This window comes from Bos grunniens, chromosome 17 (genome assembly GCF_055505025.1).
Source record: "Bos grunniens cultivar Pamir isolate PY7600 chromosome 17, Bosgru_T2T1.0, whole genome shotgun sequence".
Taxonomy (NCBI): Eukaryota; Metazoa; Chordata; class Mammalia; order Artiodactyla; family Bovidae; genus Bos; species Bos grunniens.
The window spans coordinates 54875161-54901249 of record NC_141181.1 but is presented as its reverse complement, the minus strand read 5'-3'; the positions used below and the strand labels follow the sequence as shown (position 1 = coordinate 54901249).

Sequence of the window (26089 nt, the reverse complement as noted above, 5' to 3'; positions counted from 1 at the left end):
CATCTAATATTATCTAGAAAAGGCCTGCCACACAATCGGTATCCAGTGCCAATCTGTTGAGTCTCATGGATTTTCCTGATAAACAGTCACATTGATTGCAAATACTCGGTTTTCTTTTTTTTTTTTTTTCGGTTTTCTCTTTTCAGTCTTTGTACCTCATGTTCCCTGTCCTATCGCATTAGCTGGAATCTTCAGTACAATGCTGATCAGAAGCAGCGATGGACAGCCGTACTGTATTATGCTCAGTACTCATGTGTTAATTTATGCTCTGGCGTAATTGGACTTCCCCGGTGACTCAGACGGTGAAGACTCTGCCTGCAATTTGGAAGACCTGGTTCACATAATGGAATGTAAAACACCTGCTACGTGCCAGACTCTCTGCTAAAGATGTTAACACAACTGAGATCTTCTCCTGTCCAGCAAGATGACCAAGTAGTCGAGGGATTCCAGTGAAGATAGCAGTATTGGGAACATTACTAAATCCTCCATACTTGCTGACCAGCTCCCTCAGGATCCTGATTCCTAAAAAAAGTATGGGAATAGGTCCCTGCTGGTGGCCCCAGCCTCCAGGACATAGGTCAGGTTAGCAGCTGCAGGCTTTTCCAGGTGGGTCAACAAGGCAACACGTGAGAACAGTAATAAGTGGAGCCTCCAGCAGGGGTCAGCCAGAGGGTCAAGCCAGGGGCAGCATTTGAGCCTGGTCTTGGTGGGGTCTGTAGAGACCACCAGCTGTCTGCTCTGGCTTAAAACGGTAGTCAGGACTAGTTGTTAAAGCCAACAAAAAGAGGATTGCAGCTTTGAGGTGGGAGGCACCTTAACCTGTTCCCTCACCCTCTTCCCTTCCCCGACCCTCAGGGAATGAACACGGGGAAGGGGCTGGGAGGTACAGTCCCCACACCCTCTCCACTTGGTCTAGCTGGCCTTGGGGGTGGGAAGGGAGTTTCTAATATAAAGTGGAAGTTTAGAATGGGCCAGACTACACCCCAGGGACCAGGATGGCTCTCCTGTAGTAACAAAATGTAACTGAGAAGTCAGATCAGACTGAGCTGTTTTGAGAAAGCCTGCTCCCCACAGGAGACAGGATTGGGAAGAGCAGACTCAACAGAGGCTAATGGAAAGAGTATCTCTGTGCTAGGCAGCACACTGAATCCTCAGAACCTGTACAGATGCTACCTTACATGGCAAAAGGACGTGATTAAGTCAAAGATCTTGAGAATATCGATTGTTCAGGTGGGCCCAGTATAATCACAAAGGTCCTTTTAAGAGGGAGGGAAAGGGTCAGATGTAGAGAAGAGACGTGATGGTGAAAGCAGAGGTCAGGGTGATTAGCCAGCAGTCGAGGAATGCAAAGAAGCTGGAAAAGGCAAGGAATGGATCCCGCCCCAAACCCGGCTCAAGTTTTCAAAAGAAATACAACACAGCCCTGCCAACACCTTGACCGGCCTGGACCTCTGACCTCTAGTGCTTTGCTGTTTTAAGTGTTATTTTTGTGTTATGTTAAGCCACTAGCTTTTTAACTGTGGTGTTGGAGAAGACTCTTGAGAGTCCTTTGGACTGCAGGGAGATCCAACCAGTCCATCCTAAAGGAGATTAGTCCTGGGTGTTCATTGGAAGGACTGATGCTGAAGCTGAAACTCCAATACTTTGGCCACCTCATGCGAAGAGTTGACTCATTGGAAAAGATCCTGATGCTGGGAGGAATTGGGGGCAAGAGGAGAAGGGGATGACAGAGGATGAGACGACTGGATGGCATCACCGACTCAATGGACATGGGTTTGGGTGAACTCCAGGAGTTGGTGATGGACAGGGAGGCCTGGCGTGCTCTGGTTCACGGGGTCGCAAAGAGTCGGACATGGTGTGCGACTGAAGTGAAGTGAAGCCACTAGGTTTGTGGTAACTTGTTACAGTGGCCACAGAAACCTAGTAACAATACAACTCCAGGGAGGTGTGTAGAAGACAGATGCCTTCAGGTCTTGGATGTTTGGGACCAGTGATACTTTGGGGGAAGAGGGAGGCTAACGGAGTAACTGAGACCAGTGTGAACCATCCCAGAAAGAAGGTCTGGACAGAGTCCTGGGGAAGCCTGGGCGAGGGAGGGCCTGCAGAGGAGGAATGGTGCAGCTGAGCCAGGGGGTGAGCACTAGTCACAGAGCAAGGGTGCGCTCAGCCTCCAGGCCGGAAGGCTCCTCCCTCTTGTCAGTACCGGCACCCCCTCTTCACCTCCAGCCTCATCCACTCCCGGTCCAGGGGCTTCTGACAGCTTCGAAGTTGGCCACCGGCTTAGGGCATTCTGCCCACCTTCCACCCCCTGCCTACAGATACTGTGCAGGGGACACTCAGCTCACGCTTAAGTAATCAGGAATTGGGGAGGGGGGATTGGAGGGAGCGAACCGGAGCCAGCCGGGCTTCACCGAGTGTGTGGTGGGGAGAAGGTGGACCCGCGGGCAATACATCCCTGTCGGAGGAAGGAAGTGTCTCCCTCCTCCTGCCCCTCCCCTTAGGGTCTCCGGGGCCAGGATTCTCGTGATTCGCGATTGGCTCCCACGGGCGAGACCTTTGTCCGTCTGCGGGACTGCAGGAGGCCCAGGCCAGGCTCGGGCCTGAGGAGCGGGAGGGGGCCAGGTCGGGGGAGACCAGAGACGAGCGGGGAAACTGACAGGCAAGAACGAGGGCAAGGGGGCCGAGAGCCGGGCCGGAGCTCCCCGCCTGCCGCGGACTGAGTTAGAGGGCGGACGGCAGGAGGGGGCGGGAGGAAGAAGCGGGCGGGGCGGCCCTGCAGACGCCGAGCTCGCAGTTGCTGCGGTGGCTGCGGGCAGGCCGGGCGCAGAGTAAGTGCTCCGGGGCTGGCCCGGGGCGCGCGGCCCTTTTTCGAGCCCTCCCAGCCCGAGCCGAGCCTGCCGGGGACCCCCCGCGGGATCCCAAGGGTCCCCGGTTGCCCGCGGTTCTAGCGTTTCCCAGCTCAGGGCAACGCGGGCGGGCAGTGATAACCCAGGGCCCCCCTGTAGAGGGGAAGGACAGGAGACAACGCGTGCACCTCACCTTGAAAACGAGGGTGTGGATGAAAGCTACCCTTTTGTATGGAGTGATTCCCTGGGCCAGGTGCCTTCACTTCCTCACATGCCATGAAGCAGCAGCAACAGGTGAGCTGGGTACCATCCTTGTCTCCCTCTTACAGGTGAAGATACCAAGACTCAAGGAGGCCAAGCCACTCGCCAGGGGGTCACACCGCCCGCAGAGGCAGAGCCGGAACTCACCCAGGTCGGTGTGAATACCTAAGTTCTCTTACTCATCAGGCCTGCCCTGCCTGGGTCCTACACCCTTGGGAGACGGCAGGGAGAGACCAGTGCTGGGAATACGGGAAGAGGCCAGGGTGAGCCTACCTGCTCATCACTGCAAAAAGAACTTTGTGGACAGCAAATCCTTCACCTGGGTAGGGGGTGCCAAAGAATAAGAACAGTGCTTTGGGGCCAGGTTAAACTCAGAGAGGAGGCATGGTGCAGCCCCCTGGTCCAGAAACTCCCAGGCCTGTACCAGCACCCGCACTGGGCACAGGGCTCTTGGCAGGTTTAGCGATGGGACTTTGATTTTCCATGCCTCAGTTTCCTTGTCTTTTTCCTTTGCTTATCCTTAACCTTGGGATTAAGCTTGGTACCTGCCTTGGAGCCTTGCTGAGGAGACTATATGAGATGGTTGGTGTGAAGGCCTAGCCCAGTGCCTGACTCAGGCCAGGCCCTGTCTCCACCCATCTCTGGCCATCTGAGAGCACTTCTCTGTCCTTCAACCTCAGGTCGCTCAGAGCTATCTGAGATCTGCAGTATTTTCGGCAGCCCCACCAGCAGCTGAAAGCTTCTTGAGTAAGACCAAGGCTGGGGCCCGTGACACCTTCCTCTCTGACTTGGAAGGAAAGGCCAGCAGGGACAGGGTTTTGAAAATCTTCACGCTGAGGCTTGCACAATTCCAGAACTGCTCTGTAGCTCCTGATCCCACCCTCAGCCCCAGTTTAGCAAGGAGGAGGAAGGCCTAGGGTATTCTTACTCCAAAACCTGCTCTTTTCTTAATCCCCTCCATCTTGGCCAGCCGCAGGTCCTACGCCTCAGCATATTGTGAATCTGGTCACTCTTTTGCATCCCCACCTTGACTCACAGACTCTCAGCACTGTCTTCTGAAATCTCTGCACAGCCAGGCCTTGATTGATTCCTGACTCTTCTCCCATGCTCATTCCTCTGCTCACTGCAACCATACTGATGTCCTCTGCCTTCCTGGGACATATGAAAACCTCTCTCAGGGTCTGTGCACAGGCCCTTCCTTCTCCCGGTAACACTCATCCCTTCCATCTTCTTGTGATGTACTTCCTTGCAATTCAGAGACCACCATGAAAGTCACCTACTTGGAAACCTTCCCTGCCCACCCCCACCTGCAGGAGCCACTCTTTGCCTGCCCTTTGTTGCATTACTGTTCTTCCTTCCAAGTGATGTTATCTTGCTTATGTGTTTCTTGGCTAAAATGTCAGTCTACCAGGGCCCAGACCTTTTTCTTGTCTCTTCACTTTGGATTCCCCAGAAGCCGGGGCCGTGCCTTGCACTGAGTTGTCTTTGTTTAGTTGCTAAGTCGTGTTTGACTCTTTGTGACCCCATGGACTGTAGCCCGCCAGGGTCCTCTGTCCATGGATTTCTCCAGGCAAGAATACTGGAGTGGGTTGCCATTCCTTTCTGCAGGGGATCCCTGACCCAGGGATCAAACCTGTGTCTCCTGCATTGGCAGGCAGATTCTTTACCAATGAGCCCCCTGGAAAGGCCCTTGCACTGAGTAAAAGTTCTGATGACTTTGTACAATTGCAGGCAGTGTGCTCAACCATTACAGTTCTGCTTCTCATTGCTTAACAACCTTCTTTCTACATTTCTACACAAATCTCAGAATTGTCATCACTGCCTTCTTCAGCTTTTCCCTACTATAGGACCTAGCCGCTATTTCCAGGTTCTAGCCATTATCCAACTTTGCTTAAAACAGTGTGATCCAAATTGCACTTTTTTTTTTCTTGCTTTCAAATTCCTTTTTAACTTTATTTTATATTGGAGTATAGCTACTAACAATGTTGTGATAATTTCAGGTTCAAATGATTTTTGAGTCACAGTCACCAAACTGGTGTGTTCCAGTCAAGGGCCATCCTAAAGATGTACACCACTTATTACCAGGTGGCTCTTTAGAAAAATTATCCCCAGTATTGTGTGCAAGTTTCCCTACAGTCCCATGAGCATGGGGCTTTTTTTTTTCTCATTTTTATTTTGTCTAGTATAATGGGGAGGTCATGGCACGTTTAAATTTTCCGTTGCTTGAATGAGTGAATCTGGGTGTTTTTCTATGCATGCGCTAGTTCTGTTTCCTGTCCTGTGGAGGAAGGAAATCTCCAGGGTACCTGAATTTTTCCCTTCACCTTCACTTGTGGTAGTGGTTCCACTTGAGCCCCATCTCTTGAGGGCAGGGTGAGGGCCCCCAGGGGCTGGAACAGGAACACACCCAGGTGAGCTGTGCTGGTTGCAGAGGCTGCTCTGCCAGTCAACCAGCAAGAAACTGAGAGTCCCTTGTGCCCTGAGCATGCTACCGTGGGGAGAGAAAGAACTCTTTTTTTATTTTATTTTTTTAAGTCTTCGTGATTTTTTTCAAAATTTTAATATTTTTTAAGTTATAAAAGTAGTACATGCCATATAGGTGCTTCCCTAGTGGCTCAGATGGTAAAGATTCGGCCTTCCAATGCTGGAGACCAGGGTTTGATCCCTGGGTTGGGAACATCCCTCGGAGAAGAAAGTGGCACCCCACTCCAGTGTTCTTGCCTGGAGAAACCCACGGACAGAGGAGCCTGGTGGGCTACAGTCCTTGGGGTTGCAGAGAGTCGGACACGACTGCGTGACACAACGTATAAGGTTATTCATTGAAACACGGGCAGCAAAAGATTGGGAAACACTCTAAATGTTGGTTGCTAGTGGGAACTACACACTCCCTCAGGGGAATCCCACGCAGTCACCCAAAGGCTGCATTTGCTCTAGAACATCCTGCGAAAGACAGTCTCTGGCTCACTGTGTTAGTCTCCTGTGGCCACTGTAACAAAGGGTCAAAAATCTGATGGCTTAAAAGAACAGAAATTTATTATCTTACAGTTCTAGGGGTCTCTCGCCCAAAATCAGTCACGGTATGGCGAGATCAAGGTCTTCGCAGAGCTCTGTTGCTTCTGGAGGCTCCTAGAGGGGAGTCTGTTTCCTTACCTTTACCAACTTCTAGAGGCTACCCTCACTTATTTTTTAAATTTTGAATTGAAAAGCTTTGCACTGTTTGCAGTGTTCGTGTCTGCTGTACAACAACACAAATCAGCTCTATGTATACACAAACCTGCCAATTTCATTCTTCTAGGTCATCACAGAGCCCCGAACTGAGCTCCCTGTGCTACACAGTACCTTCCCACAAGCTATCAATTATATCTATTTTTTTTTTTTTTTTACTCATAACCCCATTCCCTCAATCTTCAACACAGCACAACATCAAATCTGACTCTAGTCCCTGCTTCTGTCATCACATCTCTTCTGGTTCCCTCACTCTACTTGTGAAGACCCTTCTGATCACACTGGGTCCACCTGGATAATGCCCCATCTTGATGTCTCATCACACTTGCAGAGTTCCTTTTGCCATGTAAATGGGCACATTCACAGGTTCTGGGAATTTGGACCATGCATCTTTGGGCAGGGCATCTTTCAGCCTCCCACACCCTAAAGGGAAATAAGCAAGATTCAGAGCAGTGTGAGAACTCACATTTAAAGGGAAAAAAAAAAGAATAAATAAGACTGTGCTTGGGAAGACATAGAATACCTCCAAAGGCTACATGGGAAACTGATAGGAGAGGATGTTTCTGGAAAGACCAGGAATAGAAAGACTTATCATAGTATATCTTTTTGTGTCCAATTTTTTACTGTATATGTTACCTGCATTAAAAATAAACTTTAAGAAGTCACATATAGTCATTGTAAAAGTTCAGACCTTTCAGAAAGAAGCCAAGAGAGAGAAAATACCCACCACACCCTCAAATCTTCATCAGTAACCACTGTGCAGAATTCAGCTCTATCCTTAACAGATTTTTTTTTAACGCATATATCATCTTTTCACATGGATGGGATCATATTACGCTATAAAGTGATGGGAGACTTGTTACATTCCTCACATCTTTCCTCATCCGCCTATGGACATTTAACAGTACTGGATGTACCATAGATGTACCGTGACTGACTTGACCAGTGCCTCAGTGGTGAACATTTAGTTAGATTCCTTCCTGCTTTCCAGAGCAGTCTCAACACTAACATGTCTGCCTGGTTCCTAATTGGAGTTAAATGCACATCAAACTAAATTTTTTAAAAATTAAGTTTTAAAATTAAATGAGCAGTTCAGTATCATTTAATGCATTCCTGATGTAGTACACCTACCACCTCCATCTAGTTCCAGAATATTCTCATCACCTCAAAGGGAATCTGTGTCCCCACTAGGCAGTCACTGTCCCGTTCCCCTCTCCCCCAGTTCCGGGCCAGCACCAGCCTGCCTTCTGTCTGTATAGATTTGCATATTCTGGATATTACACATCAGTGGAACCATGTAATGTGTGACTTTTGTGTCTGGCTTCTTAATATAATGTTTTAGAGGTGCATTCATGTTGTAGCATGTGTCAGTACTTCGAATCTTCTTTCTTTTTGATTAAGATATAATTGACATACAACATTAGTTTCAGGTGTACAACATAATGATTCGATAATTTGTATGTATTGCAAAAGTATTTCATTTCTTCTTATGGCTGGATAACATTCCATTGTATAGATATAACATCTTTTACTTATCCATACATATGATAACGGGCATGGATTGTTTCCATCTTTTGGCTGTGAATATTTATGTGCATGTATTTGAGTGCCTGTTTTCAGTTCTTTGAGTATATACTCAGGAGGTCATCCTTCCACATATGGCTTGAACTTTACTATTTACTGTTTTCAGACACTATTAACTTAAGCAAGTTAAAAATAATTTGTAAGAAAGTGTTGGAAAACGCATACTAAGGCAATGCTGGCAGGATGACAGATCTGGACAAATGTTTTCTTATTTTCCAGATCCTGAGAAGACAGGAAAATGGCCACGTGGAATGAAAAGGTAAATTAATTCGGGTGGACTAGCAGAGTTAATGGAGCTCCCAGCCTTGAGAAGATAATTGTTTGATGTTTCTAACAGGATGGAGGGAAAACACGTGTTCGGGGTGCTTGCACCATACCAAAGTGTTTAAAGTCAGAGGTGAAAGCTACGGGAGGAACCTCAAGATAGCCTCAAAATCAGAAACAAACTATTCAAAGCCCAGCTCTGCATTTTAATAACCCTCTATCCTTTGGTCATGCCCTTCACTTCCCTGAGCCTCAGTTTCCTTATCTGGAAAATGAGACCAAGTTACCACCCTTGTTCCTGAAGGCACGTCCAGAGAAGTTGAGGAGACCATTGCTAGGCCAATACTGAGCTCATCAGGACTCCTCCTGACCACTTATTTTACAAGTAGAGACACTTGGGAACAGAGAAGGAAAGCTACTTGCTCCAGATCACACAGGAAGTGGCAGAAATGGGCTTCCAACCTAGCCTGATGGCAAAGCGAATGCTCTGCCTCCTGTATTGTGTGGCTGTCCAGAGTAGGACTAATAACTTCTGTCCTTGATATCTGAGGCGCAGGCTTGTTGGATTTGAAGAGACGTTGGTTGTGAAGGGTAGGGCAAGGTGGGAAGGACGGCTGAACGGTGAATTCCGTTTCAGCTGTTCTCTTGGAGTTTCTAGAGGCCTGGCCAGGTGGAGTTGTCAGGGCAGCGCCAGAGGCTCAGGGTAGCAGCAGAGTAATGGGGCAGAGGACCATGAGACAATGGTGATGATCTTGCATTTTGTCAAATTGGTGGCCCCTTTAATTGTAAGAGTATTTCTGGTTTAAAGCTGTTTACAGTGTGGGAGGGGGAAGTGACCAATGGCCCTTACAACATGCTACCAATTCTGATTTCAGAAATGTTGAAATAAGGGGAAAATGTCCATCTTTGCATTAATGAAATTTGGTGGCATTTCCAGTAGAGGATGACAATCACCCTCCGTATTGTTGTGACAATTCCTGATAAGATACCGTAAGCTTAGTGCCTGCCACCCAGTAACAGGTGCTCCTTGAGTTCCAGGTATGATTACTATTCACAGAAAGGCAAATGGAACAGTTTCCTTCATTTATCGCTCCCTACTAAGCAAAACAAAAAAGCAAGCGGAAATTCTCGATGATGGTTATGCTGTGGTGAAACCGGCTCACTGCTGCATCTCACGAGGGGCTGGATCAACCCACACAACTGCTGGAAAAAACTTGACTGGGTGTATCAGGAGTCATGAAAATGGTCATAATCAAACCTGGTCGTCTCACTTACGGGAAAGGAAGCAACCCACAGAAAGGCAAAAGTATCATTTACAGCACAATTTAGAAATGCGTGTGTTTCTTAGTCCATAAGATGCCCTTGACTGTAAATGCACCATTATTTCATGTGCTGTGAGGAAGAAAAGGGCCGCCTGTTTCCTGTGATCTACTGTGACACAGCACTGACCCTGGGCAGTTGCAGGCCAGATTTCAGAAATGTTAACATGTGTAAAAATGTGGCCTTTGAATTGGTGATAAAGATGCTGAAAATGATCAATCAGAAAACACAATAATGAGAGCACTGACTTCTGTGGTTAAAAAACCTCGGCCATTAAAAAGGCATAAGTCTGATGCATATAAGTAGTGGGGGGAAAAAGATACAAAGTTGTGGGTAGCCTTTGATTATAATTGTAAAAGATTAGAGAATGAGATGGATAGATAAGTAGATGATAAATTTGGTGTGTTGGAATTATGAATTTGTTTTTCCTCATGTTTTCACAATAGTAATACTAAAAGAAATAGATGTGGAGTGACGGTCTACTCACTGGGGTGAATGACAGCAGGTAAAACTTAGGGGTCCGGATGGGTCAGGAGGTCTGGCTGCAGGGACAGGTCTCAGGAGTGTGGGTAAAGACACAGAAACATCGGGGCAAGCAGTGTTGGAATGCAGAACTAGGGACACACCTCAGGGGGGCCCTGGGGGTGGGAGCCTGTCTTTCATCGCACAGAGGCCGAAACAAGGGGTGGTCCCGGCCGCATTGTGAGCAGCTAGGGGAGATTGGACCAGGGCCACTTCTAGCAAATAAGCCTCTTACTGGTTCTAAAACACATTCCTTTTAATAATTTACCCCAATGAAGTTAATTATGTTTTTTAAAAAATTGTTTTAATAGGATTGCATTTAGGAGCTATTTAATCATCCAGCCCCCTCTAGCTTTAGGGAGCAAAATAGCTCTGTTGTAGGAGAAACTGGTGGGGTTTTTAGCCATGGTTCACTCCTGATCTGCTGTAGCCGGCTGTAATCAGAGGGGCCCTCAGCAGGCTCTGGACACCTGCCCTCCTGAGAGGCCCTCCCTGCCCCTGCCCACCTCTCTGAGCTTCTCTTTTCCTTTTTTGTAAAATGGGAACAGTGAGGATCAAACAAGATAGCGCCTGGAGAGCACGTAGCAGTGTGCCGTCCTAATACACAGGAGCTGCTGACGCCATCATGAGGATCAAGTGGGTTTTCAGCCCATCACCTGCCCTAGTCCTCAGCTCAGTCACCTGTCACCAGCCACATCTGGGCAACCTGGTTTCCGGGTGTGCTTAGAAATCCTTGTGGCCCTTTGGCACCTTTCTCATAAGGTGTTTGGAGGCACCAGGTTCATTCATGATGCTGGTTCTTGACCTTGACTGCACAATGGAGATCCCAACCACCCAGGCCACTCCCCAGCCAACTGAATCACAGTCTTGGGGCCTGGGAGCCAGGCACTGGGGTTTGTTTGTTTGTTTTTAAAGCATCCAAGTGGTTCCAATGTGCAGCAGATCTGAGAGTCATTGGTTAAACTGCAGCTGCACTGGCCTCCTTCCAAGGACTGAGCCACAGAGGGGCAAGAAAGAGGGGCGCCCTGAACTCTTGTTTATCTCGTCTTTTCCGCAGCTGAAGCATCACTAAGATGTTGGGGGATGGGGTGGCCCAGATGATTCAGTCATACTGGTGACAGGTCCTAATTTCTAGCTGGGTAACTATATATTTTTACTTCTATGCTTTCATTTCTTTCTATGCTTTCAAAACACAAATAGCAGCCTGACTTATGCTTCCCAGTTAACATGGCCAAATCACAGACTTGGGGCAGGACTGCCAGCTTTCCAACAGCTATCCTCTCCCTCCTCCAGGGAAACAGACAAAACATGTCCTACTGTAGCCATGTGTTTCAGACTCAACCCATTGGTGATTCCTGAAATCCATTAATGGGCTTCAATCAGCCTCCTAAGAAATAGAACAAAGTGGAGAACTTAAGTCTCTCACATAGTAACTTTAATGTTGGTTATAGAATGTATATATGTTAGCATGTCCTAAGTGGCAGGGTATAAAATGTGTTTCTTATTGAGTAACACCAGGCTGAACTCCTGACTCAGTGTTGGCCTTCTTCACCAGCTGAGTCCAGAGCAGCGTTCATAGAGGTCGTGGAGGAGGGAGGGGATTCTGGGCCAGGCAGCCTGGCTTGGAATCTGAGCTCTGCATCTCACTGGCTGTGTAACCTGGGGCAGGTTGCTTGGCCTCTCTGTTCTCAGTCTCCGCACCTGTAAATGAAGAGGATTCCGTCTCCGCCTCATAGAGTTGTTGCTGTGTGTTGCCACGGGCTTCTGCACCGAGCTCAGAAAATGGCAGGTGCTTTGGCGATAGTTCCAATCTCTGCAGTTTGCACTACCTTAAATATTAACTCCCACATTGCCTCCGCAGCCTCATGATTGTCTTGCCAGGTCAACAGACTCTTCCATCAAGGCAGGAGTGATTCTGACCCACAGGGGATGGAGAGGAAAGTTGGAGAATGCATCTCTGGGGGCACCTGGGCTGCTGGTCAGGCTTCTCAGTCTGCAAGCAGCACCCACCCCCCACAATCTAGTCAGCCGTCGTGGTGGTTATTTTCATGAACCTCAAACTTCCTCCCCACCCTAGAGAAGGAAAAGCTGCTACGCTTATTTAAAGACTTCCCTGATTTTAAAAATAGGCATTCCTCAGAACACAAATCCCTGGGGACTAGGGGGTGGGGAGGTGGTGATAAGAGAACGTGAGCTGCTGGGGTGCAGGAGTCCCCCAGGAGGAGAGATTTGCTCGAGGGATTCGTTCCACCCTCCAGGTATGTTTAGTGGGAACCTGCAGTCTTCCAGGCATGAGGGCTGTGGAGAATGTAGCATGAGCAGGAGCCCACCCAACCAGCTCCCTAATGAGGAGCTGGGGGAGGAAGCGACTCCATTATACAAATGGGTGCATCCGTCTCTATTGTGGGAGGTGTGGGCCATGCATGAGTGCAGCAGGGGAGGTACATGGTCAGCTTCCTGGAGCTGGGGTGCTTGAGAGAGGCCTCCTGCAGGACGCAAAGAAAAATGATAAGATGGCATTCCTGACAGAAAATCACACGTGCAAAGGGCCTGTGGTTGAAGGAACCTGTTGAGTATGGAGGGCTAATGGAGACCATGTGGCCAGACCAGAGACTGGTAACAGGTGAGATCAGATAAGCAGCCAGAGGTCATAGCCTGTGCAATGGCTGTATGTCTCTGGAAGGCACTTTGGTCTTTTTTTTTTTTTTTTTTTGCTCCTTACCATGCCACATAACTTGTGGGATCTTAGTTCCCTGACCAGGGATCGAACCCTGGGCCCTTAGCAGGGAAAGCAGAGAGTCCTGACCATTGGAGTATCAGGGAATTCCCTGTGTCTTTAAGATCAGTGGGAATCCCAAGGAGAGTTTGATATGAGGGAGTATATTTGGGCCCCAAGATCACTCTAGGTTCACTGATTCACTGGGAGGGCTCATAGGACTCAGTACACAGTTCCACTCATGGCTAAGATTTTTACAGAGGAAAAGGAAAAAGGTATATGAGGTGAAGTCCAGGGGAGATCGGACACAAGCTTTCAGATTCCTCTCCCGTCAGAGTCACATCAGTTTAGTCGCTCAGTCATGTCCAACTGACTCTTTATAGGACTTGCTTAATTCCTCCAGCAGGAAGTTGTGACAACACATGTGAAATGTTATCTGCTGGGAGAGCTTGTTAAGAGACTCAGCACTCGAGGTTTTTATTTAAGAGATGGTCACATGGGTGCCTTCCAAACTCCGGAAGTTCCAGACTACCCTGAGGAAAGCAGGTATTCAACATAAACCGCAATGTCTTTTACAAAAACAGTGCAGGCACAGCGAGCTGTTCTCACCAGATGAGAACCCTCCTGAAATACAAGTTTCCAGATTCCAGCCAGGGGCTAGGCAGACTTTTCTAAGGCCACAGCCCCAGGCCTTTTCTGCACAGGGAGTGACAAGATTGTGTTTCAAGGAGTGCTCTCAGGCTGTTGACAAGAGTGTAAAAGCGATGGGGAGAACAGTGAGGGGATGTACATCTTCAAGTAAAATGTGCAGGCTGGGACAGGGAGGTGCCCCAGCAAGGAGGCTGAGGCAGAAGATGAGAGAAGTAGGTGGTGGATTCAAGGGTTGCTGCTGCTGCTGCTGTTAAGCCGCTTCAGTTGTGTCCGACTCTGTGCGACCCCATAGATGGAAGCCCACCAGGCTCTCCTGTCTTTGGGATTCTCCAGGCAAGAACACTGGAGTGGGTTGCCATTTCCTTCTCCAATGCATGAAAGTGAAAAGTGAAAGTGAAGTTGCTCAGTTGTGTCTGAATCTTAGCGACCCCATGGACTGCAGCCTACCAGGCTCCTCCGCCCATGGGATTTTCCAGGCAAGGGTACTGGAGTGGGGTGCCATTGCCTTCTCCGGGATTCAAGGGTTATTTAGATGCTAAAATGCACAGGGCTTAGTGATTAGGTCAGCTTTGTAGGAGAAGAGGGAAGGCAGGGATCGGGACAATGTCTCTGACCCTGCCTGGGTGGGTGTTAAGACCCCTGGACCCAGAAGGTAAGAGATGCAAGTCCATCGGCTGTCCACTGGTGGTGGTGATTGCCATGCGGCAAGTCCCCATTTTCCCCTCCTGAGGGAGGAATGATTGCATCTCAGAACCTTGATTCCACTTCTTTCAATATTATCATTCTTGTTGCTTTAAAATCAGCTCTTCTGGCATGTTTTCCTCTCATTGACAGAGCGTCTCAGAAAGAACAAAGCTAGTAGAATTGAGTTCATATGTCAACTTTACTACTTATGTTTGTTTTCAAAAACTGTACACAAACAAGTTCTCAGTATAAGAAATTAAAACAACAAACAGGTAGATATTAGGTTGACCCACATAATTGTCCGTTTCTACCAATTTTGATCTGCAAAAATGGTAATTTTTAAAAAAGTCTTGTTTCAGTAGTTTTCTTGAATTATATCTTAAGCCATTCTGTTCCATCGTTTTGGTTCTCTTATTTAGGGATTCCAGTTATGTATATATTGGATTTGTGTGTGTGTGTGTGTACATATATTTTTAAAAAATTCTTCCTCCCTTCTCCCTTCACCCAAATACTTCATTCTCTGTAGGTTAGATCTGACTCCAAAAATGGCTATTTCTTATTGTTAAATCTAACAGGGAAAAAAAAAAGTTTCTCTTCACCTTCCAACCCAGTACCAACCCCTTTTGCTTCACAGAAGTAACGATTTGCTTTGGGTTGTTGATTTTGTTTTTAACAAACATGAAATTATACACTGTGGTCTGGTTAGGGTTAGAGTTAGTACTATGCTGATTTTCACTTGACCGTAGTGGAGAGAGACATTTCTGTGTCAGTCCCTGCAGCCACACTGATGTAGGGCATTCTTAACAGCGGAGTGGTGTTCCATAGTGTGGGTCTCCCACAGCGTATTTAACCGTGGACCTTAAGGTTGTAACAGGACAGCAGTGAGTACATGTGTGAGTGTCTTTGTGCTTGTGCATGAGTCCCTTGTGTCAGGTCAAACAATACAGACATTTAAAGTTTTGTAGAAACTAGTTTAAGGCTGATCCTTCCTTTGCTCCCACACCTGGCACATTAGGGAGACTCAAATATCCTTTGAAAAGATGAAAGAAACTGCCTCATCGCCCTCCTAAGAAGGACGTACCCATTTCCATGCCCACCAGGTGGTGCAGAGACATGCCTTCCTTCCTCCACCTCTGTCACCCTGCTACACCAGGCGACTCTGGGCAGTAGATCTCTCCTCCCTGAACCTCAGTTTCCCCTTCTTTAGAATGGAGAGACTGCCTCTCCCTGCCCAGCCAATTTCTCAGGATTATTGTTAGCATCCAGTGAGAGCAAGAGGAGGTGGAGGTGGCTGATATGCTGCAAACAAAAAGAAATAAATTTCTTCCAAGTGGTTTTGTTGACCTCCAAAGGAGCCTGCTTCATCCCAGGAGTGTGGGACCGGTGTGTGGCCCATGAATATAAAGGGGAAGAGAGAGCGCCTGATCTGTGGCACCCTTGAGCTGACTCAAGCACACCCGCTCTGTCTTAGCTTCCTGGGGTTGCCATAACAAATGACCACAAACCAGATGGCTTAAAACAACACATTTATTCTCTCAGTCGTCAAGGTCAGAGTTCTAAAATCAGGGGGTTGGCCAGCTCAGTTCCTCTGGAGGCTCAGAGGGGGTGAGTGAGTGAGTGAAGTAGCTCAGTTGTGTCCGACTCTTTGCGATCCCATGCACTAGTCTACCAAGCTTCTCTGTCCATGGGATTTTCCAGGCAAGAGTACTGGAGTGGGTTGCCATTTCCTTCTCCAGGGGATCTTCCTGACCCAGGGATTGAACCCAGGTCTCCTGCATTGCAGGCAGACGCTTTACCCTCTGAGCCACCAGGGAAAGGCCCTACAGAGAGAGGGTCGGCTCCATTTCTCCTAGCTTCTGGTGTGTGTGTGCTAAGTTGCTTCAGTTGTGTCCGACTCTGCAACCCTATGGACTGTAGCCCTTCAGCCGCCTCTGTCCGTGGGATTCTCCAGGCAAGAATACTGGAGTGGGTTGCCGTGCCCTCCTCCAGGGGATCTTCCTGACCCAGGGATTGAACCCGAGTCTCTTAGTCTCCTGCATTGGCAGGTGGGCTCTTTACCACTAGCGCCACCTGGGAAGCCTAGATTCTGGTGGTTTCTGGCATTCCTTGGTTTGTAGATGCATCACTCCAGTCTCTGCCTCCATCCTCCCATGGCCTTCTCCTCTGAGTGTCCCCTCCTTTTCTTTTCTTTTTTTTAATATTTATTTATTTGGCTGTGCCGAGTCTTAGTTGCAGCATGTCAGCTCTTTAGTTGCAGCATATGGGGTCCAGTTCGCCAACCAGGGATCAGACGTGGGCCCGCTACACTGGGAGTGCAGAGTCTTAGCCACTGGACCACCAAGGAAGTCCCCCCTCTTCTTATAAGGACACCAGTCACTGGATTTAAGGTCCATCCTAAATCCAGCATGGTTTTATGTCAAGATTTTTTTTTCTTTTTTTTTTACTGCACCGTGTTCTTTGTGGGATCTTAGTTCCCTGACCAGGGATTGAAGCCCAGGCACTTGGCCATGAGAGCCGGGAGTCCTAACCACTGGGACCTCCAGGGAATTCCCAGCAAGATCTTGACATCTGCCAAGGCTTGCATTCCAAGCAAGGTGACATTCTGAGGTTTCAGGTAGACATGGATTTGGGACAGCCACGTTTCAACCCACTGCACCCTCCTAGCCGGCAGATTTCTGGTCACAGCCTGCCTGGCCTTTTCTCAGCCATGTCTTGTAACATGGGGGCCTCCAGGTCGTACAGCCCAGCCCAAGGGCAGGTCGTGGCTCTGCCGTTTTCTGAGTGTGTGACTTTGGACATACCACCTTTTTCACCCAGACCCAAAATGATGACTTTGACCTCAGAGAGTTGTTAGGAATTAAAATGAAATAGTGCATTTAAGGAACTTACCAGCGTGCCATTATAACAAATTATAAACAATCAGCAATAATAGATGTTGCTGCTATTGTGTCTTGTTTGGGGGTGGGAGTGTTGATTAATGGGGCTTCCCAGGTGGCGTTATTGGTAAAAAAACTCATTTGCCAGTGCAGGAGACATAAGAGACATGGGTTGGATTCCTGGATCAGGAGCATCCCCTGGAGGTGGTCATGGCAACCCACTCCAGTATTCTTGCCTGGAGAATCCCATGGACAGAGGAAGCTGGCAGGCTACAGTCCATAGGATCACAAAGAGTCAGACGACAGCTGAAATGACTTAGCATGCATGCACACACGTGTTTATTAATAAGCAAATTAAGTCCCCAAAAGTAGGCTCTGAGAGGGAATGGGGAAATGGGGACTTAGCAGACATTCGGCCCTGGGAATCAGCAGTCAGATGAATTTCTTAAAAAGTACCTATTTCAGTGATTGCTGGATGACCATGAAATAGGGACTTTCCCCCTCCTGCAGATGACAGCTTCAGAGTCTGAAAAATAGACATTCACAAGAAAACTTTCTTCTGCATCAATTGTAGATCTGTTTGTTTGTTTGTTTGTTTGTTTTTCCCCCTCTCTCCCAGGTAGTAATTTTTCTGGTATAATACCTGTCATGTCTAAACGAGAAGTAGGCAATTACCTTTGATGGGTAGCTCCTGCGGTTTTGTTGTTAAATCGTTTATTAAATACTGAGCCCCTCCCTGTGACTGAGGGAGGAACAACATCTGCCCTCCCGGGGTTCACAGACTAGTGCTGGAGTCAGACAACCTTGAGATGTCAGTGTTCGTTAGTGGCTTGATGGGCAAGTAGAGGAAGGACCCTCACCCAACATGTGGCAGTTAAGGAAGTCCTCCCAAGGGAGGTAAAATTGACTCTGTAAAACCTGAAGAAGAACTGGGGTGAGGCAGATGGTGGGTATCCCAGGTTGCGGGGGGGGCGCGGGTCGTGTGACGTTCTGGAAGCAAGAGAGAGTGGTTTATTCCAGAACCACAGTGTGTTTAGTGTAACTGGAGTGTGGTGGAGGCTGGGGAAGGAACCAAGAGAGCTTTGACCTTGTCCTGAAGGCAGCAGTTGGCAGGGGGTGAGGGTGGAGGGACTGAAAGCAATGGGAAGGAGGGGAGGGAGATAGGCAAGGGCAGGGACGCAGCCAGCCCAGCACCGGAGCAAGGTGACCTGGCCACCACTGGGTGGAGAAAGGGTCAGAGGTAAGAGGCCAAGTCAGGAGGTTGGTGCAAGTGTCCCAAAAAGAGGTTGAGAGTGGTAGGAGAGAGACAAAGAGAAGGTGCAGGAGGAATGGTGTTCAGGAGGTTAGATTGACAGGCCTGATGGAGAGAGAGAAGCCAAGAGTGATCTTTCGTTCTGGACTTGAGTGGCAGGGCCGATGTGACTCTGTGACCTAGGCCAGTGTGGAAGCAGAAGCAGATTTGGGAGGGAAGAAAAAAAATTAGCTCAGTTTGGATCACAGCAGACTAATGACCTGACAGGAAATCAGACGGCAGACTGGAGACTGATTGGCACCTGAGCAGCCTTGAGAACGCAGATGTGCAGAGACCACCAAAGAGGGGAGTCGCCCTGTGCCAGGGCGAGCTCAGGGTCAGGGACTCGAGGACTGGCGGTGGCGTGGAGGCAGGGACACGGTACAGGAAGAGCAGCCAGAGATGGGAGGAAAATCAAGAGGAGGCAAGACTGTTAAACAGAAAGTCCACACTGTGAGAGGAGACAGCCCAGTCCAGGTGGGAACCACAGTTGTGGGCTTTGATACTGAAAAGTGACCCCAGAGAGAGCAGGGCCAGAATACACTGGGACAGCAAGGGTTAATGCAGGAGCAGTGGGGACAGTTAAGGGCCAGGGACTCCACTGGTCTAGATTCTCCATATTGCACATGATAGAAGCAACTAAATCTAGCTTCAGCCAGAAAAGGAATCTTTCAGTCCATGTGACTAAACACATGGGGCTGCAGAGGCAGACAGTTTGGGCCCAGTAACCAGTGAACCGAGATATCCACAGGTGATGAAGAAGTCGGAGGAGTGGAGGTGGAGAGTGTTTGTTATTGAGGACTAATAATACCAGCGGGTGCTTACAGAGGGTCTGCTCCTGGCCAGGACTAAGGCTGGTGGTCCCCACAACTCGCTGAGTCAGTCCTTCCACCTGTCTGGGCAAGGTTGGGGGTGGGCGGGTGCCGAGAGCTGAGAGTCCAGGGTGGGTGGTGAAGTTGCCGAGGCTCACAATGTTTTCATGCTCTTTGTCTTTTCTGGAACTTTGCTGTTTCTGGCATGATGGATTTTTGACTTAAAACTAGAGTTGTTTTCTGCTCTGCTGGGTGCCATATTTTCATTCCAAATTACTGAAAAGTTGCTTCTTTACTGGATGCAAAGTTTCAAAAAAAGTTTTCTGTATAAAATATGAATGTGGTTTTTGTAGCACACCCTGAGGTTCCCACCATGCTGAGAATTAGTGCAAGAGGTTTCTATCTGCCAGATGAAGTGTTTTGGTGGAGGGCATCATGGCCACTAACCACCCAGAAAGATTCAGGTTGGCTGTGGGCCTGGTCCTTGGGCAACCTTGAGAACCCAGCAATTGGAGGCCCCAGGGCCCTCCACCAAGAGGCACTTGATGGGCTTCTGCTCTAGGTCACGTGGTATTCTGGGGACTCAGAATCTTGGACCTGTATGTTTGTATTTTTCCATTGAATTTGGAGATTTTTTCCAGGTGTTATTTCTCCAAATATTTTCCCTCTCTTCTCTTTTTGGTACTCCAGGTACATGTATATTAGGAACTTAATGTCCCTGAAGCTCTGTTCTTTTTTTTTAGCCCTAGCTTTTTTTCTCTTCTTGCTTCCACTGGATAGTTTCATTTTTTTATCTTTAAGTTCCCTGATCTTTTCTTCTGCAGCATCTAATCAGCTGTTAAGCCCATCCAGTGATTTTTCATTTATGTGTTTTTCAATTCTAGAGTATCCATTTGGATTTTTTATAGTTTCCATTTTTCTTTTGAGATTCTCCATTTGTTCCCTCATTAAGTTCATGTTTTCCTTGAAATCCTTGAACATATTTATAATTAACTATTTTCAAACCTTTATTGGCCAATTTCATCATCTCCATCCCTTTTGAACTAATAAGCTGATGTTTTATTGGTTTATGACCACATTTTCCTGCTTATTTATCTGTCTGGTAATTTTTTATTATATGTTGGACATTATGAATGTTATGTTGTTGAGAGTATTTTGCTGTCTTCTTCAACAGAGTACTGAGTTTTGTTCCAAGAGGCAGTTAATTTACTTAGAGAGAAGCATGATCTTTTTAAAAGCCTTATTTTTAAGCTTGGTTGGGACAGGTCTAAGGTAGCCCTGACTGGAGGGCTAGATTAGGTCTATATATAAGGCGTGACTTTTCTAGAATTTCTACTAAACACTCAAGAGTATTCAACAAGATCTCTCTGCTCTCGTTGTTTGGAACTCACAGATCTCCCAACCCAGACCTGTGTAACTCTCTGGTACTTGTTCAGCTCACAGTTCCCTGAGAGTTTCTTTATGCTTTGTTTTTTCCTGAAAGTTATATTTTGCCCTGTTTCATGGAGTCTTGCTCTGCACATGTGAAGTTTAGGACTCAGCCTAAGTCCAATATTTGGAGTGTTTTCTCTCTGTACTGCTTCCTTTTCTCTGGTACCTTGCCATGCAAATTCCTGAGGAAGTAAAGTTCAATAATCCTGAACTATAATCTTTGTCTCCACAGTCCAAAACGTACCTCCAGGCAGAAGGCTAGAGTGATTGTGGGGCTCATCTTACTTGTTTCTCTTCTTTCAAGGATCACAGTAAATGTCATACGTTTTACCCAGTTGTAGAGTTATATTTTATCTAGTCTTATGGCAGGTACTCCAACTGGTATAGTTACTCTTACGGCAGTTGCTCTAACTGGTATGGTTGTTTATACCAATTACTGTGTCATTGGTCAGAAGCAGAAATTTCTTTCTTTCGTATGTTTATGCTCACATTTTCACACATTCCAAAAATAATACCTGGTAGTATTTGGTAGCCATTGAGGTAGCAGGAAACTCAGAAAGTGGGATTTGAGAAGCCAGTGAAGGATGTTTTTGAAGAAAGGGAGTGATCTTTCTGTGTTCAGTACTGCTGAGGGGGTACACATGGATGTCATCAGTGATACACAGAGATGTGGTTCATTCATTTTAACTGCTGTATAAAATTCCATCACGTGAATAGAGAAAATTCACTTCTCTATCTCCTACCATTTAGGTGAACATTTGCAGTGCACGTTCTTGAACATGTCACTGATTTGAGTACATGTGGGCGAGTTTCTCTTTGAAACCTATCTAGGGGTGGGATTACGAGATCATTAACTAGTATAATTTCAATTTGACAAAACAGTACCAGATTGCTTGGAAAAATAGTGGTGCCAGTGTCGTTCCTACCTTCAGGGTTCAAGAGACCCCCACTGCCTCACACATTCACTGCTTGCTATTGTGGATTTTAAAATTCTTGCCAATCTGAGGAATGAAAAGGTGTGTGATTGTTACTTCAATTCACCTTTTCCTAAATATTAGTAAAGTTGAGTGTCTGGGCTATCTGGGTTTCCTCTCATGTGACCTGACTGGTAATATCCATTAACTAGTTTTCCATGGAGTTGTCTTTTGTGGGTAAGATTTCTTTCTATATTCTGGATACTAAAATCTTTGTCTATTAAATGCATTGCAAATATTTACTCCCAGTCTGTGACGTGTCTTACTTTGTACAGGTGTGTGTATGTGTGAGAGACAAACATTTTTAGGTTTGATGAGTCAGGTCTATTGATTTATTTTGTGTTTTTTGTCTTATTTAAGCAGTCCTTCACAGTACTGAGGTCATAAAGATACTTGTCTGTATTTTGTTTTTAGACTTTTAAATGCATTTATATAGATTAATACAAATGAAATTTGTTCTCTGTGTGGCGTGAGGTAGGATTTTTTCCCCCCCTTGTTGGAAAAGCCAAATGTCCTAACCTCACCAGTGTTTTCTCACTGATCTGGACTGCCATTGCCATCACATCCAGGTTCTCACAGTGAGCTGGGTCTGTTTGGGGCTCTCTTTTCCTGTTATTCTGATCATATTGCCTTTTCTCTTAGCCATACCTGGAAGTTTTCATTATTGAACTTTAGAAAAAGTTTGATGTCTGGGAGGGTAAGTTGGGTAAAGGAGTGGGAAGCTTATTTGCTTTTTCACTTTGAAGTCATCGGTCTTTTAAACAACTGTCTATAATTATTTAAAACAGCACTGGCTGAACTCAGGAAAAATCCACTTGCTGCCCAGACCTTTCTAGGACCAATCAGTGGCGAGGGTGGCTTCGCTTTTGTGTGAAACTCTGGGCACTTTTACTTCTGCCTTTGCCCTCTCCCTGGCCTGCCAACTCTCACCTCTGGGTTTTTAGGTTGTGATGTCTCTGCACCTTGCTATTGGGTCTTCCGGTATTTACATGTGGGCCTGCGGTGGGTGTTTTGCAACTGGGAGGCAGTACCTCTTCTGTTGGTTACTGCCAACCAGACCACAGTGGCAGGCCCGACGGAGTCTGGGGTTTCCTGTTGCCTCACTGGCGCTGAGACCCTGGATTCCAAAAATAAATGCACGAAAAACCACTGTGACCTCACGGTCTGCGCTCGCAGGGTTCTCAAGCCGGACCGTCTTCACCCTGGGGCCCGGCCTAGCGGGGGCTCTGCTCTCCCGGAGACTGACGGACAGGCTGCCTGAGCGCTTGCTCTCTGTCCCCCTTTCTTCAGGCAGTCACCCGCAGGGCCAGGGTGGCTCCCGCCGAGAGGATGAGCAAGTTCTTGAAACACTTCACCGTCGTCGGGGACGACTACCACGCCTGGAACATCAACTACAAGAAGTGGGAAAATGAGGAGGAGGAGGAGGAAGAAGAGCAGCCGCCGCCCACTGAGGCCTCAGCCTCGGCCGAGGAGGGCAGAGCCACTGACCCCACCCCGGCCCCGGCCCCTGTGCCCAGGCCCCGCCTAGACTTCAGGACCACTTTGAGGAAGCTCTTCAGCGCCCACAGGTTTCAGGTAGGTGGGCAGAGGCCCAAAATGCCTTGGGTGGGGCAGAGCCATCAGCCCAGAGTCACAAGGTCAGGTGGGAGGGGGCCCATCTCTGTCACCAGTTCCTTCACTCCGCAGATACCTACCCAGCACGGATCGTGTGCAGGGCAGGTCCCCTGTTGTCAGGGGCAGAGTAAGTCCTAATTCAAAAGTCAATTATCACCTGATGAATCCATTAAACAAAATGTGCTCCGTCCCTACTCCGCTGCAGAAAGGAATGGAGCACTGATGCGTGCTGTAGTGTGGATGCCCCTTGACAACACGATCCTAAATGGAAGAAGCCAGACACAGAAGGCCACATGTCTCGCAATTCCATTCATGTGAAATGTCTCGAATGCATACATCCACAGAGACAACAGAGTAGAGGGAATGGAAGGGGGAATGACCGCTCAATGGATGTAGTTTCCGGTTGAGGTAACGAAAATGTTCTAGAACTAGATACCAGTGATGGTTGAACAACCTTGTGAATGTACTTAAGGCCTGTGAACTTTATGCCAACTGTAAAGGAGTGAAAATGTTAAGTTTTGCAATGTTAAATGTTAAGTTATGCAAAATTTACCCCCTACACACACAAAGGAAATGAAAGGATAAATTGAGGGGTGGGGGGAGTCTCTTCTTTTCTGAAGTGATGCTGAAAATATCTGCCTGGCATAACCAACCCGCCACCAATCTCTAGGTATGGTTATGGGGAGACCCTGAGAGGGAGACGCAGGCTTCAGAGAGTAGCAGAAGGAATAGGACTTCCTACAGGGCTCAGTGTCAGTCCCAACGTGAGTGGAGTCTGGCCAGCCCTGTCTGAACCCCATCCTGCCACCCCAGCGTGGGTGAGCAGGTATCTGGAAGCATGTTCTGAGACCCAGCACAAAGCGGGAGGCTTCTTGCCAGCCCAGTCTGTCAATTCCCAGAATGGAACTCTTTGGGGGCCCCTGCTGCAGGTTACCCCCCTTCAACCATGATAACCCAGCTCCTCCCTGGAGCTGATGTCCCTTCTGAAAGTAGAGTAGAGCAGCCCTTGCCTCTCCCATCACTGACTTTGTTCCAGAGTAAAAGAGAAGGAATTATTTTGGTCTTTTTTTTTTCCTACTCTCGTGTGACTTACAGAAACAAAGCAGGCAACCCAGCACTCCTGGCAGCTCAGCACTTTCCTCTGTAGATCTGACAGAAGAGGAAATGTGGTATTATGTTGGGGTTGAAATCCCAAACCCTCAATTTCAAGAGCAGAAGGAAGGAGCCAGCTTCCTCCCAGCTGCAAGGGGAGGTCCCCCCTCTCCTGACTGGGCCCCCCAGGCCACGTGGCTCTGGGGAAAAGCATAGGAGAGGTGTTTATTCATTCACTCAACAGTCAGTTCTTAGCTTCTGCTATGCACCAGGATCACGGCAGTGAGCGTGGTAGACACATCCCTGCCCTCACTTGCAGAGGATGGGTGCTCTGTAGAGAGGTGGGCATTCCAGAAATCAGACAGATGCTGGATACAAGTGGAGAGAAGCCCTCTGCAGGGAAGCAGAGCAGGGTGGCTCTGAGAGATCCTCAGGGTGGGGGAGACCCGATTGAGGATGTGAGGCAGAGCAGGTGATACTTCACCTGACACCACGAGGCTGGGCAGGAGTGAGGTCTGTGGATGGAAAGGGAGGAGCTTCCCAGGCAGAGGGGCCCTGTTTGCAAAGGGCCTGAGGGAGGAAAGAGGCTTCAGCTTTGCAGGAATTGAGAAGGGTCCATCGGGCTTGTATGTATCCAGTACTGGGAACGGAGGCCCTGGAAGTCCACCCACCGGCAGTGGGCAGCCATCAGAGTCCAAGTGTGTGGTGGGGAGGCAGCGACATGAGCAGTTTGGAGAGGGGCCCAAGTGGAAGCAGAGAGGCTACCTCGGGGTAGGGAGTAAGGATTCAAGGGTTTGATCTGTGCAGATAGAATCCACATAAAAGAGATTCTGGAATGCCCTCTCTCTCCACCTGTTCCCATGGTTTGAGGTGACCAAGGTGACATGATATATAGTTGACTGTTGTCACTTCTCACAGGATGGCACAACCAACCAAAGGAGAGAACTTGGGGTGAGTCAGGCCTCCGTGGTAGCCACAGACAGGCAGGGGAGCATGGCCAGGAAGGCTGGGAGGAGCCTCACTTTTATCACCTGCTGACCGTGGCCCGGCCGTCTGCTGAGCAGACCTCACACTTTATCTCCCTCGATGCTGCCATTGTCAGTCAGGGTGGAAAATGCAGCGAAGTCCCATCTCCCCCGGAAGGATGCTGAAGCTTGTTAGAGTTAACGCCAAGGCACGGCAGAGCTGAGACCTGTGCCCAAGGTCCAGGCTAACGGGAGCTGGCTCAGGACTGGCCGCCCCACAGCCCGCTACACCCTGCACCCCTGGGTGCTGCTGCTAGGGGTGGCTGACTTCCAGTGAGGATGTGCAATTAACCCAGTTCCCTGAATTCTCAGCGTTTTCCCTTGTGACGTGGCTCCCCTCAGAACTCGTCCTGCCTTGTGAACTGGTGGATTTGGAGCCTTAGGGGTCCGTTCATAGAGGCCAGGGTTGGGACCCAGGCACTGGGGTTTCGTGACCTTGGGTCTGTCTCTTGATCACTTTTTAAAACTGAGGTGAAATTAATTAATTAAATCATTTTATGATCAAATGAATCATTGTAAAGTGGATAATTCAGTGGCATTTATCTAGTACATTCACGATGTTGTGCAGCCATCACCACTGTCTAGTTCCAGAACACTTCCATCACCCCCAAAGAGACCCAGTACCCATTAAACGTAACCCCCAGACCCCGACAAACCTTAATCTACTTTTCGCCTCTACCGGACATGTCATGTAAATGAAATCCTACAACGTATGTGATCTTTTGTGTTCGGCTTCTCTCACTTAGCATAATGTTTTCTGGGTCCATCCACACTGTAGCGTACGTCAGCACTCCATTCCTTTTTACAGCTGAATATCCAGTGTGTTTTTAATATCTCCATCCCTTGCTTCTAGACTAGATGAGCTCTTACATCCCTTTAGCTCCAACATGAAACCAAGGAG

At 48.0% G+C, this 26089-nt stretch overlaps 1 protein-coding gene across 9 annotated transcripts in view; it reads left to right on the top strand.

Moving 5' to 3' along the window:
* The first annotated feature begins 667 nt into the window (after nucleotides 1-667).
* HVCN1 (hydrogen voltage gated channel 1) overlaps nucleotides 668-26089 on the top strand; it is a 34854-nt gene continuing 9432 nt past the window's right edge. For 2 of the 9 annotated variants that reach the window (XM_086347734.1, XM_086347729.1), the window contains exons 1-4: nucleotides 2691-2828; nucleotides 3176-3258; nucleotides 8136-8175; nucleotides 22748-23032. In XM_086347734.1, coding sequence (XP_086203860.1) covers nucleotides 8155-8175; nucleotides 22748-23032 — 306 coding nt within the window. In that variant the 5' untranslated portion in view covers nucleotides 2691-2828; nucleotides 3176-3258; nucleotides 8136-8154. Of the gene's footprint in view, nucleotides 803-2212; nucleotides 2352-2392; nucleotides 3141-3175; nucleotides 3259-8135; nucleotides 8176-22747; nucleotides 23033-26089 lie in introns of those variants that run through there. The other 7 variants (XM_086347731.1, XM_086347736.1, XM_086347732.1 and 4 more) reach the window with 7 other exon arrangements.